Source organism: Arachis hypogaea, chromosome 19 (assembly GCF_003086295.3).
Source record: "Arachis hypogaea cultivar Tifrunner chromosome 19, arahy.Tifrunner.gnm2.J5K5, whole genome shotgun sequence".
Lineage (NCBI taxonomy): Eukaryota > Viridiplantae > Streptophyta > Magnoliopsida > Fabales > Fabaceae > Arachis > Arachis hypogaea.
Window position 1 is genome coordinate 138,411,776 of NC_092054.1, and position 15,236 is coordinate 138,427,011.

General features: G+C 34.3%; 1 protein-coding gene across 1 annotated transcript; it reads right to left on the reverse strand.

Annotated features, from left to right (window-relative positions):
- Positions 1 to 5,640: 5,640 nt before the first annotated feature.
- LOC112776181 (acyl-CoA-binding domain-containing protein 6) lies at positions 5,641 to 11,115 on the reverse strand. The gene is made up of 14 exons (XM_025820226.3): positions 10,775 to 11,115; positions 10,296 to 10,398; positions 9,851 to 9,928; positions 9,660 to 9,773; positions 9,445 to 9,511; positions 9,271 to 9,332; positions 8,946 to 9,085; positions 8,740 to 8,866; positions 8,109 to 8,223; positions 7,588 to 7,676; positions 7,394 to 7,477; positions 6,378 to 6,698; positions 6,232 to 6,291; positions 5,641 to 6,142 (listed from the first exon to the last, which is right to left on the reverse strand). The coding sequence occupies exons 2-14, from the start codon at positions 10,383 to 10,385 to the stop codon at positions 5,969 to 5,971; spliced, it is 1,521 nt and encodes a 506-aa protein (XP_025676011.1). The 5' UTR covers positions 10,386 to 10,398; positions 10,775 to 11,115; the 3' UTR covers positions 5,641 to 5,968.
- Positions 11,116 to 15,236: the final 4,121 nt, after the last annotated feature.

Genomic DNA, 15,236 nt, shown 5'->3' on the forward strand with positions numbered 1-15,236 from the left:
AACATTATTCAGTAAAACTAGAGTACTTACATAAGCTTTAAGAAAATTTTAGAAAAGAAACAATATAATATGTTGAATCTTACATTTGCGAAGAATCATAGTGAGCTTCTGTCGAGTCGTTCCCACTTTTTGATTGTTTTGACCGAATACGCTTTCTTTTTTTTTTTTTCACGAGTATGGCCTTTTTTGAAGTATCTTTGGTTTTGACCTGCATCCTTAAAAAGAAAAGAATCATCATGCAAATAAACATAATAAATATTGACAAAAATACTGAAAATTAACACATACTCTGCAAGTTTATCATTTTTTTCTTTGACCTTTTTTCTATTTTTTATTTCTTCGCTTCTAACAATATATACAAAAAATTCTGTTTATAAAGAAAAGTTTTATTAAAAAATAGAACTTAGTTTTAGAACAATAGTTTTTTAATCTTACTCATCATTAGATTCAGTCTCTGATTCAGAAGATGAATCCACAATAACGCGCTTCCTCTTTTTGGATTCCTTCCTGGAAAAGTACAAACACATGAGGTAAATAAATAGAATAAATATTTACAAAAGACAGTGAAAAGTAACACTTACATCTTTGCCAATCTTTAGGGTTGTTTTCTTCTCTTTGGCGTCTCCTCAGATTTATATTCAGAATCAAACTCATACTCAGAATCACTTTCACTTTTCGAAGATGAGTCCAATATAACAGTCTTATTCTTTTTTTGATTCTTTTTTTCCTTGATTTTTCCTTTCTTTTCTTTTTTTGATCGGTCCCTCAGCTGTGTTCTTCTTATGAGGCCCTAAAATAGAAAAATATTCAATTATCATAATATATTTCAAACAAATGCACCGAAACTAAAGGGAAGGATTTCTCTTGAATTACCATTTCATCCTTTGCCCCAGTTATATTCTTTTAACCAGCGTCACCCTCATCCAATGTTGCACCCATGGTAGTCCAGGAGTTCTATCAACCGGCTTATTCTTGTATATGGATTCATGAAAATATATGATCATCAGTACAAAGAGGCAGCCATCAACTACAAATTTGTTTTGCAATTTGTGATCTCTGATGCCTATGATGAGGATGTTGAGCACATGAGCAGCCTAATTCCATTCTTGTATTGTGTCCACGTAAAGAATGGGTGGCATGTGAACTGAAAAAATTTTGCTTATTGTTGTTGGTAACAAAAGCACCTCTGGATGAAAAGGATGAATGTCTTCTTGAATTTCAGCTGATCATGTCAATCAAAGACTTTGTCAAAAGTGACAAAGATCAGCCTTTGAAGCTTTCAATAACTTTTTTCTGCTCTTCATTAATTTCTTTATATACAATTTTGTCTGGAAAGCAAAATTCTACAACAGCAGCAAAAATATTTCAATAACACATAAATAATGTAAAAAAACACTGGAATTTGATTTACAGAATAGATTACAAAATAGATTTTTACTAGATGCATTCAAGCCAAGGGCATCCCCTATCTTGTCAGGGGTGATCTTGATTATATCGTACCGTGTATCCAGTGTGTTATTATACAAATCAAATGAATATGCCAATTTTTTCAGGAGCTTATGTGAGACATTCAAGGCTGGAATATGCCTTATAGCAGCAAATTCCAATTCTTCGACAATAGCTTTCTTGTCATCGCTCATCTTGCTGAATATATCAGAAATAGATCTTGTGGAGCACCTCAAATTGTAAGTTTTCTGTAAATAAATAAAAATTATGTTACATAACTATATTTATAAAACAAAAATGGATTGTTCTAACACACACACACACATACACACACACACATATACAAAATGACACCAGAAATACTACAACATTCTAAGGCCTTTTTACACCCAATCCAGGACAATAACAGCAATTGTACTACAATTCAGCAGCCAAAATGCACAAAAAATTTTGAATGATTACTACAAATGAACGTAGTTTAAAAGATGTGAATCACTCAAACATTTACAAAAACACATTCAAAATCCTCAAACACATGCAAATAAATTTTGGATCAGAAAAACTGATTAATATAGGTTAAACGATACGAGAAGCACTAAAACAACTTTATTAAATTGACCTAACATAATTATCACAAAATAAATAGTATAATGAGAATAGTAGTATCTACTTTATCGCGAGAACACCAAATAAATTTACTAAATAAACAGAAATATGACTATTTAGTGTTTCGTGATTGAAAATGCGAAAGAAAAAAAGTGAAAAAAAACGAGGGTTAGTTTCTCAGTACCTTCAGTAATGTTTCTGGTTCTCTTTCTGTGTTTCTTGGTGAAGATTTCAAACGTAGCTTCAAGATTTTCTTGAGTTTTTGCATAGATTTTAAGAGATATTTGAGAGAATTTGAACATCGTTTGAAGTTTGTTCGTTTCAATTTTCATTGAGAAAGACGGAGCATTTTTCATATTAACGTTTGCACTACTAAACAGCTGCACGAGCGTGTATTTAGACATTCTCTGTGAAGTTGATTTTTGTTGGAATTGGGCCAACTTGGTTAGACTTAGGGTGTGTTTGGCAATCACGTTGGAGAGGATAAAAGTGCGTTTAAATTCTTTGATGTTTGGCAACTTTCGTTCACTCAACCTACGTTTAGGTTTGTTGCTGGTCATTGTTGTTTTCTCCATAATTTGTTTTATCACTTTTAATATTTTTTTTCATATTTTGATTTTTTTATTAAATTTTTTATTGTAATTTTGTTATAATATAAATTATTGATTTTATTAAAAAAGATAAAATAAATAAAAGATTAATCATATATAACAATAGAGTCATAAGTAATAAAATTTTATCATCTAAAATAGAGAAAAACCCAAAATAGCCCCTGACAATTACCTCGAAAGACAACGAGGCCCTTGACAAAAAAAACCCAACCCGACCCCTAACAATTACCTCAAAAGGACAACGAGGCCCCTGTGCAAAAAAAAGTCAATGTTGTTTTTTTTTTGGCATTGGGGCTAATCAGTCCAAAAAAAAAGATCGGGGTCGGATTGGATATTTTTTTCTTGGGGGCCTCGTTGTCCTTTCGAGGTAATTGTCAGGGGTCGGGTGGGTATTCACTCTCCAAAATAATACTAAATAAAAAAAATACAGAGAGTATTAAAACAATTATTCTAATTTTTGTACACTATTTAATATTCTAATTTTTTATAATATGTATTATTGTTCGTATTAGAAATGATAAATTAAATAAAAAAAATTAATAATAAATAATAATAAAAATATAACTAATAAAAAATTAGAACCTAAAATAATAATAAAAATAAGATTATTAAGAGTACTTAAAAAATATTAAAATGTGTTATTTTATATGTTATTTTTAATTTAATAAATAAATATTAATTTTATTATAAAAAAATACTTAAAAAATTATCAATTTTTATATGTTATTTTTAATTTCATAAATAAATATTAATTTTTATTGTAATAGTTAAAAATTATAATATATTAAAATAGAGTACTATAAAAAATACTATATAAAAAATATTAAAAGAAGTATAAAAAAATATTAAATATACTTAAAAAAATAACATTATAATTTAATATTATATTTTTTTAGTAATTAATTAATTATTTATCTAGAAATGATTTTAACTCATATTATCCAAACAATATTTATTTTATCAAAATCAATTTTAATATAAAATTGCCAAACATAAATTATGTTAGCATAAACTCACTTCTACCCAAAATCATTTCTACAAAATCACTTTTATTCAAACTCCAGTTTCACCAACGTCAATCCAAACACACACTTAGTTGCCAAAAAATTTATATGTGTAACATAACTATTAATTTAAGTTGATGGGAATTTAATGTAAAAAAAAATATATTTTTATTAGTAAAAATAACTACTACACATATTTACTACGTAAATGATGATTAAAAGTTGTAATTAAATAATTATTTAAAATATTTTATATTATTAATATATCAAAATTAAATTGACATAATTAAATAAATAATCTATACTCACTTTTTTGCTTTTTTTTTTTCTCTTTTTCTTTCTTGGGATGAATGAACTACCAACTCGGGCTCTATCTATTTCTCAAAATGACAACGCGACCCCTCACCATAAAAACGTTCTATTTCGGTCCCTTTCCTTTGCTTCGGTGACCCAACGCGGTCCCTATGAGTGTTTTTCCGTCAACTCTGAACGGAAAATGCTGATGTGTCAGGTTCAAAAATGGATAGAGACCTAATTGTCTCTAAATTTAAATTGGTTAGGGGTTTATTTGTCCCTATTCTTTAAATAATATTTTTTTTAAATTTTTTATTCATTATATTAATATTTTTTTTAATAAATTATTGAATATATGGTATAATAAGTACAAACTAATTAATAAATTATTCAAATTAAAAAAATCATTTATTATGAATAATTCTCAAATATAATTTTTAAATATATAAATAATAAATATTAAAATTCGGTTAATACATTAATAATAATAATTCTATGATATACTATTAGTATTATGATCTAAATAATTTTCACAATAAAATAAAAACTAATGAACACATTATTTGATATATAGTAAAAAATTTTTGGATAATAACAAATTTAATTTTTTTTATCTCTTTAAACTAAATTAATAATTCTATTTGATATCTCGGTACTAAAATATACTATGAGTAGGCTACTAATAGTCTAATACTAAATGAAATAAAACATAATATATATATTATGGAGACCATTTATAAACTCACCAAACTCAAAACATCAATAATAATATTAATCTATGAATAATATTTTGAGTAAAATATATGTAACATTAATTAAATTTTAATATACATACAATTTTAGTTAATCCACATTATTCTTATATTGATAAATCTTCATGGATCTGTACCTTATGAAAATATGTGTTTATTATTTTTTATTTTATTATAAAAATTATCTAAATTATAATACTAATATTATATCATAAGATTATTATTATTATTAATGTATTAACCGTATTTTAATATTTATTATTTATATATTTAAAAATTATTTATTAATTAGTTTGTACTTATTATACCATATATTCAATAATTTATTAAAAAAAGAATATTAATATAATAAATAATGTTTTTTTAAAAAAATAACATTTAAAGAATAGGGACAAATAAACCCCTAACCAATTTAAATTTAGATACAATTAGACCTCTGCCAATTTTTAAACCTGACACGTCAGCATTTTCCGTTCAGAGTTGACAGAAAAACACCCACAGGGACCGCGTTGGGTCACGGAAGTAAATGACAGGGACCGAAGTAAGTCGTTTTTATAGTGATAAGTCGCGTTGTCATTCTGAGAGATGGACAGGGCCGGATTGGTACTTCACTCTTATCAATTTATCGTGATGGTGTTAGTATTTAGTAGTACTTACGCAACCTAGCTTTATACGCTCTAAATCATTTATGTTTTCTAAAGCTCATATTGTAATGATGAACCTTTTAACTTCGATCAGAGAAATATAATTGATGATTAAACTTAAAAAGAAGTTAAATTGTTACCCCTAGAAATTGCATGTTATAAGCTAATTAAATTCATGATGAAAGAACAAAAAAAGATTTAAAAAAAAAGGATAAAAATAATGCGCCAAATCCAATATAGACTCGAATCAATGACATAATCCAAAAGTAAAACATGTAGAATGTAACAGAAACAAGAGCATGAAATTAATCAGACAATAGTGTAACTGTTACAACTTACAAGTGTACCCAAAACCAAAAAAGTAGTACGAAATACAAATACAAAAAATGTTATGTACCCATCTCCTGAAAGTTTCATATCAGTTCAAAATTTGAGTTCAACATCTTACCATCATGCATTTCAAAGATAACACCACAGAGTTCTGTAACATGGAAATGCCATATTTCTGCATGAACTGAAACAACACAATAATATTTTTTGCTTGTATGAAAGTTCAGGTTCCTCGGACTCAACCAAGATCACTTTAGTTGCCATTGCCCTCATACTTTTTATCATTCACCACCCCCACCAAGCCATCTCCAAACGCCACCAGAACCCTGTCTTTGACCGGTAGTAGCATGCTCCATCTCCTGGTCTATAGCAGACTTCTCCTTCCGAAGAGCCTGTACCTGTTCTTCCACTGACTGCATTGATTCCATCAGCTTTTGGAGTTCTTCAATTTTAGCCTGGACACAACATTGACTCAAATCTTAAATTGCAACCATAATTTACGACATGCCTTGAAAATAGGAAAGTGAGTTACTGAGTTTCTTACCTCCAGGTTAAAGCACCTTGATCTCTCAGCCACAAGTTGTCCCTGTACTGACTGGAGTTCCTGAAGTTACAGATTCAATGCTGAATATTATTGTTTACATACCAAACTAAAGGACAATTCCACATGAAAATAGTTGCAATGCATACCTTGCTTAACTCAGCATGAACATTATTTAATTCATCTATCTCACCTCCAAGCTTAGTATTTTCAGCCCTGACTTCCGTGATTGACAATTCCAGTAACCTTTTCTCTTCTTTAATGGCTTCGACTTTAACTGAGATATCATCCATAGGATGACCATTAATGGGAGGTTTGGAATTTATATCCTCTAGTTGCCTGAAATCTAACTTCTCAGATTTAGACAAAGCATAAGCAGAAGTAACAGAAGCTGCAGCGGCGGCAGCGGCTGGTGATTGGAAAATCTTAGGACGCAAGGAATCCCTTGGCTTGGGTCTCATAACAAAAACCTAAATACATATCACACCAAAAATTTAATTAAAAGGTAATGCATTTTAAAATTTAAACATAATTATTTCCAAGTCAACCGAATCCTCCCAAGCATAAAATGCAATTTATAGAATGTGAATCAAATCGCTTCCTAAGTCAAATAACTCCAAGCACTACCTAACTACACTTTGGAACATGTAAAATTAAAACTACCAAATTCAGACAGCCATGCATGTAGAAATGAACATATAGCAGAAACAGAAAGAGCTGTGAAAGGACTTAATCTGATGAGCAAATTAGTAAAAACATGTGACCATACTGCAAAAAAGACCAATGTGAGTGTGAAACCTCTCCAACGGCAAATCTCAACCGAAAAATAAGCTTTTAAATGGTCATATATGGAAGACAGGGTAATATATGAATCATCATTAAGGAGTTGCAATGGGAACAGGGAAACCCAATCTCCCATGCACCTTCATTGAGAAATTTAGTATTCTACTCCTTTCTTTAAAAGGTAGTTGACATTAGAAAAATGTAAAAACACACACATTGATAGTCATTGACGAGGGAAAACCAAAATGAAAACCAAACTTCAACCTAAGTGATGATGAAAGTTTCACAACCAAAGTTCTCTTTCCAGAGGAAAATAAATTAATTAAGCTAAAACAACCATGGTGAACAGAAAAATAATGAATAACGGTCACACATCACATACCTCATTGCTATATCTCCCATTATACCCACCAAAAGCTAACAAATACTTTTCCCCACCAATTAATGTTGAGCAGACACTCAAACCCTGATAAGCAATAAATACTTGCATCACATACAAAGAAAAAGAATATGCATTAAATGATATGGCAAGAATTGTTAGCATATTTTAAAAAGATATACTGCACAAAAAATCACCTCGCTAGAAAGTGGATCTTTTTGCTTCACAACAGTCACTACCGACCAAACCAGCTTAGACATGTTTAATAACAAGGTTTCAGGGCAACCTGTTTCCAGAATAAAATAATCAGACATCCCCACAGAGTATTCCCAGCAAATGTTGAGAACCTAATCTATTCACTCATGACATCAATACTATATTTACCAACCTTCACTATTAAACAGTTTCTTATGGTTCAGTTTTGTTTAAATAGATATAAGGCAAATATGTGGTGGTAGTGTGTGGATGCTAGTGCAGAGTGGCATATTGTTAAAACAGATAAAACTCCGTTATGGTTTAGTGCTAGTGCTACTACTCAATGCTGTTACAAACACCAAATGGACTGGACTTCCATACTACATTCTTGATTCTCTCTTTCTATCACCACTTTCTTTTCTCATTAATTTTATATTTTGAAGAATATCTTATCGGCTTCCCTTTAGTTGTACTTTTACTCCTTCTCGAAACTACTTTTCCAATTAAAAGAATAATTACATACCACTACTATTATCTCCACCACCAACTACGAACCAGCTTTCATCAATGGTAATACCAGCATGCCCAGCCCTGGGAGATACTGTATCGCCTTGAATTTGTGGTTGGGACCACTCCATCTGAGCCAAATGAAATAGTGAGGACATTCGTGCCAAATGGTCAAAAACTCAAGCAATTTTCTGTACAGGGACAATATAACTTGAAACTAATTTCACGATTAGAAGAATATTGGGATCATTGTTTCCCTTCCCCAACAAACCAACACAAGTAACAAGGACTACAAAAAAAAACTGGTAAACAATACAAATAGATTTGGGAAAAAAAAAAAAAAACTGGTAAGCAATACAAATAGATTTTGGGGAGGAAAAAAAGGTTAAAAAAGAACTATGGAACCTCTATATAACATTCTTAATGTCCCACTGGTATGAAAAGAAAATGTCCATCCACTGGCAGGGATACAAACAAAAACCTTAGTCACATAATTGCTAAAGACAAAAGAGCTGGAATACGAACTTAAATTCACCGATTGTGCCTAATATCTAAACAACTGATCAGACCCAAATGCAAGAAATGAGCTAATACCTCGACTCACTTACACATGCAGAAAACAAATGCATAAAAGAAATAGTACTTACAGTTTGCATGTCCAATAAGTGAAGATCATTGAAGAAAACAGAATGAGAGCAACCACCAAAAATCAGAAGGTACCGATCTCCTAGCATGGCAGCTGCATGGTCGAATCTCGGAGCTGGAGGTTCTTGCCTATCAAAATGCAAGTGTCGTGATCATATGGAACTTCTCTAAAGCATGTGAACATATTTTGTGGAAGTGAAATACTTACACAGTCTTTATCATATCCCAAGTCATACTTTCCAGATCAAGAACGTGGACATCATTCAGCAACTTCCTCTTCATGTCTTCTCCTCCAAATAATAGCACTTTTGAACCAACCAATGTGGCAGACTGTCCTGTACAAGCTACCTGGCAGAAATAATTAAAAGCATATCAAACTGATGACTAACAAAATGAATTCCAAGTTGCATATATAGTATTAAAAGAACATTCTATACAAAATGAATATCCTAAATACAACAACATCAACTACTATCAAGCATTGTCCTGGTAGATAGAGTTCACCAGTTACATCAAACTACAGCCACACTTACTGGAATGCTTCCAGAAGTCTCAATAACTCCAAACTGCAATGTCTCGATGTCAATGTATTGAACTACAAGAATTCCAATGAACCTTGTGAATTTCAATGGTAAAATATCATGTAAAATGCTAACCCAAGATACCACATGAATCGGAACTTGTATGTTTCTCTACCAAATACTAACCCACTAATTTATCAGAAGAACCCTTTGAATCTCCACCAATAAGTAGCAGTTTCTCACCCCACCTAATCTGCAGGAATTTTCAAGAGACTATCAACAAATCAATTATCTAGATAGTAACTAAATACATGATTTATCAATATCAATAAACGAATAAAGCAACATTACATACTACAACCCATCAGCACATAGAGAGAATTGTGCATACAAATGTTTACCATATTGTGACCAGATGTGGCTGGAAAAGTCTTCTGGGAGGCACTGCTATCATTGCTACCAGCATTTGCTTTCAATTTCAGAGAAGACCATATCAAACTTCTCAAATCAAAAACCTGCAAACAGCTAAATCATTGACCAACTACAAATACAAAGTGTCCAAGAGTGAAAAGCCTGCAAGCATGCTCTATACCTGAACATCAGATAAATGCCGCCCATTTCGACTTCCACCAACAATGTATAGTTTCTCATCGACTACTGTGGCAGCATGCTACATATGTGGGACAAACAAAAATACAGAATAAGTGACTAGGCCAGGACCAACAAAAGAATGTTCAGCTAAGAAGTAAGCAAATGACTAAGGAATCTTGGTATTCAAAGCCAAGATAACTCATCCTGGCTCGAGCTACAACAACATCAGCCAAGCCCTGTTCCACTAAATGGTGTCAGAACTCGGATCAACTGATCTGACAATGTCAGTGTCCTATCAAAGACCAATAATGAGTTCCTTTTGATGCCTTTGTTAAAGAGCAAGTTTTGTATTATAAATTTCTTTTATCCTATTCATATACTAAGCTCCTTCTTGAATAGTGCAAAACAATAAACAAGGGTAAGGGAGAGACTAAGAGAAGAACAACCTTATAGCGCGCTGGTGGACGCATACCGGATACAGGGATCGATGCCCACTGGTCATATGCTAGCTCCTTATACCAATTGTTGACTTCCATGTCTTTTCAGGAACTGTTTCAAATTCAAACCTCCTTAATTGTCACTTCAGGTTAAACGATAACCCTCATAAACAAGTTGCAAATTACAAATTCTCTGTAGAGTACGCACACACAATAGATAACAAAATTCACAAGTTCGTAGCATACACATGAAAATATTCAAATCAAAACCGCAGCTCAATGAAATTGAATTATGCATGAACATAATCACATTTTTATAAAAATATTAATATCTGAGAAGCAGCTCCAGAGTGTCTGATATTGCAAATCGAGATCACAAAGGAATAGAAAATTTACCGAAATTTCAAAATCAATGAACGAAGAGATAACATGGAACAGAAAATAGGTAACTGAACTAAAGAGAGGGAGAGAGGGATTAGGATTGGAACCTGGTAGAGAGGAATGTGCGATCTCGGAAGGTGGGCGTGGGACGGTGGCGGAAAGGGAGCCACCGACCGTGAAGGTGGAGATCTGGAGGGATACGTCGTCGTTTGGAAAGTGCGCTTTGGGCAGTGACGGTTACAGAAACACACAAAACAGCAGAAACAATAAAGCTGTTACGGGCTTACGGCAGTTAAATTTGAAAGTCACCGTTGTAACTTGTAACTAACTATTAACTATTAAGTTGTGATTTGTCCATTCTGTGTAGTAAAGCACCCATCACTTCCATGATTACTGCTTGAAGCATGTTTGTTCAGATTAATACTTAAAATTATACGAGATGGTTTTCAAAGATTTAATAATTTTTTTGAATACTTTAAGAGAAAAGTTTTTTAAAGAGACAGTAGAGTTTAGTATTTTTTTGTTAATATTTTTAGATCGATTTAAAATTAATTCAAATATTTTGAATGTTTTTGATGTATTATAAAGGGATAAGTACTTTTTTCGTCCCGAAAGTATGGGGTTAAAATCGATTTCGTCCCCAAGCATTTTTTTTTTTATTAAAAGCATCTTCAACATTACAAAACGCTTTAAAATCATCTTTCCCCCCAATTACGAAAATTTTTGGACACATTTGCCCCTGAGGTTGTTACCGGTTGTTGACCTACATAATGGTATAGAAAATTAAGATTTATTTTTAGTTAAAAACGTCACCCCCAAACAAGAAGCATAACGCGTCTGCTAGGGCTAGGATTCGAGTGCAGTCATGGCGTCGGAGAGCTCAAGGTCGTCTCGGAGCAGGGGGTCTGCGCAGAAGAGGGGGATTCTTTGTGGGCATGGAGAGAGACCAGTGTTGCGAGTTTCCGGAACCAAAGAAAACCCAGGTCGCCGATTCTGGGGCTGCGTCTACTATGAGGTGAGTTCATGTTTTGTTCTTCTCAGCTGATCCCAAAGTTTTGTTTCTGGGCACTGAGTATGGTGGGCTGATGTAGGTTAATGATGAATGTCATTTTTTTCGTTGGGCAATTCCAGAAGCTGGAAGCGAAGATCCGCATGTTGTAAGGTTGAAGAGGAAAGTTGTAGTCCTGAAGGCAGACATGAAGGCATGTGAGTGGAAGTTGAAGGTTGCTGCAGTGTTCGGCATGGTTGGCTGGGTTGGTTGTGTATGTTGCTGGCTGCAGGTTTTGTTGAATCACAACCAGGGTTTACCATGTTTGGTGCCTCTGAAACTGGGTTGATGAAAGTTTGGTAGAAAATAGGCCAATTTTAGTTAGTTTGTACTTAGCCATTGAAAACTACTTGATGTAATTTAAAAATTGCTGTTGTGGCTGGATAGTAATTTGGTATTGAAACTGGTTATTGTAGTTGAGTATATGTATATGTAAGTGATTGTTTGTGTCTGTAATTTCAGAAGAATTTGGCAATGAAAGTGGAAATGGTTGAGATGAAATTTGACTGAATATTTGTGTATGTTTTACTAATGCATAACATGTAGTATAGAGTACTTGCAGAACATCAGAATGAAAGCAGAAACAGATAAACCAAAAGATAAGCATGTGATTTCATTCATTAACAAACCAATGGTAATAGTCTTAAAGCATTCATGAAACTAGATGACACTTGGACTTATATCAAAACAACAGTAATTCTGTTCACTTTTACACAACATAAGGCATAAATAGTCTGTAATAAGTTCCATTCAAAATGAAATCACACAACCATAGCATCATCATCAAACTAGATCTACATTAACCAGCTAACAACTTAAATAGTTAGTAAACATTGTCAAAACTTTCCCCATTCTCTTGGAGGCAGTTTTGCCATCAGCTTCAACTTTCTTGGAGAAACATGCAGTGCAATGTTCTGAGTGAAGAAGACCTTGTGCATCATTGGTTGGCTTAAGCTGGATGCACCCTTGTCCTTAGTGACTGGTGGTGGTTGGGTTGAGCTTTTGATGGGCTTCTTGTTGGGCCTTCGTTGGGGAGTAGCTGCTGCTGTTGTATTGGGCCTAGTTGCATGTGTTCTGGGCTTGGGGATAGGCTGGGAATGGGATGACTTAAACCTGGTTATGGGAGTTGAGCTGCTGGCTGGTTGGGGCTGTGATGATAAATTTCCTTGAGCTCTGGACCTCTTCCTCCCTCTGGTAGCAGATTGTATAGCAGGTTTCAAAATTGAGCTCTTCCTTCCTCTAGTAGCTATCTTGGCAGCAGTTTGTTTAGGGTGTTGGGCCTGCAATATACCAAGAAGGAGACACATAAACACCAACATACAGATGGAAAACAATGCAATAAACCCTAACACAACATTGAAAGAACTGAACTTACAGGGAGGGGTGGATTGCTGCACCTTCCTCTCTTGTGACCTGCTGCACCACACCTTGAACACCTCTGTTTCTGCCCCCTCCTAGACAAGTGTGTCTGGCATCTATCCTCTGATTCATCAGGTCCTCTTTTCTTCTTCTTCACTGGTTTGTGACTAGGCCTCCGATAAGGTGGTGGCATGACATCATCGAAGTTTGTGTGCTCCCACAGATCTGGGCCATTGAGAGGGTTGATTGCGGATTCATAACACTTGACGTAGGCATCTCTCTTGTAGCAGTCATCCACATACGAATCCAATTCAAGACCCTTGAAGTTTATACAGCTTAATGCATGTGTGCAAGGAATTTCACTTAGCTGCCACTTCCTACATGAACACTCACGAAGAGATAAATCAACAGAATATTTGCTCAACCCATTGACAACCTCATAAGTTTGTGTAGTAGACCAGTTAGGCCTCCACTCACCGGCTGTCCTTCCTCTTCTCTCTATCTTCTTCCTAATTCGAGGTAAAATTGTTCCATTGAATTTTTTAATTCTTTCTCTATTAACAGTCCATCTACTCATTAGGTACACCCTATCTAGCATAGTAATTATGGGCTTCTCCCTAGAATCTACTATTGCCACATTAAAGCTTTCACACATATTGTTTACAAGAGTATCATATTTGGAATGGAAGTTAAACCTGGACCTGCTCCAGAATTTTGGAGGAATAGAGTTCAGATGCCTGTGAGCCTCGACATTAACCCCTCGGATCACTGCATTTCTCTCTCTCAGTCCTTCCAGTTTGTAGCTTTTGCACATCTCCACATCAGTTGCTTCAATTGCAGTCCAGGGAACTTCTTTCTGAAGTTGCTGTAGAGATGTCGAACGCAAAACCTGTGATCTACACTTGGGATCACCTCATCAAAAGCTGGCAGTAACCCCTAGCAAAACGAGGTAAGTATGCATAATATTAAGTTCATATTAAGTTAAATGAGGAAGCTAATATTAAGTTCATATTTACATTCTGCTGATCAGACATGAAGGTTGCCCTGCCAATTGTCTCAGACCCAAAATCATGAATTAGCAGCTTCAGGAACCAAGTCCAGCTATCCTTCGTCTCTGACTCCACGACGGCATAGGCGATAGGGAGCATTTGATCATTCGGGTCCCACCCTATAGCAGTCAACAGCTGCCCCCCTTGAGGTGTTTTCAGAAAGCAGCCATTTAACCCAATGAACTTCCTACATTGCAGAAAGTTTTTTTTGCAAGCATCTAGGCATACATAAAGTCTTTGAAATATGCAATAGTTGTTCAAAGATGAGTGTTGCTGCTCATGCTCAAAGTCAGGGGACCTCTGTACCTTCAGAGTCACTGAGGATCCTGGATTAGAATGTAGCAACTCATAGCAGTAATCACCAATCCTCTTGTACTGCTTCCTATACTCTCCCTGTATGTCATCCAACGCCGTTTGCCTTGACCTAGCTGCCATTAAGGTTGTAACTATCAGGTTCCAATTCCTTTGTGCCTTGCTCACCAATTCCTTGATCTTAACCCTCGGATTATGTTCCACCTTCTTCTTAAAAGTCCTACTCAGCCACGAAGTATGTATTATTCCAACCCTATGAGACTGGCCACAAGTATGCTTAAGGTTCATGGACCGAAGTTGCCAAGTTGCTTCATGTTTCATCTTAGCAGCATATAACCAAAAAGGACAACCAGGCTGACAAACAACCCTCACTCTAACCAAATCAAGCTTCGCATACCTCAGTCCCCTTCTTGTTTGTACTGCATACGACGTCATAGTGTCTTTAAATTCCTCTCTTGAAGCAAAAATTGTTCCCACCTCCCACTTGTAGCTATTCATGTCTTTACAATCCTTATGAATTGGATAACTCCTTGCCTCATTCTTATCTTCCCCTTCTCCTTTCTCATCACCTGAACCAACACCAACCTCATACTCCAAGTCCACTTCATCGCTGTTGAAACCTTCATCATCACTAAAATCGCCATTCATAACCCCTTTACCTTTATCAACTCTCTTACTACTCTTGGCAGTTGTATCTTCCTCAAACCCACTCTCATCATCGTATTTCTCATCACTATCTGTAAAATGAATGTCACCTGCACTATCACCCTCAGGATCAGACGGAATAAACTCCTCATCATC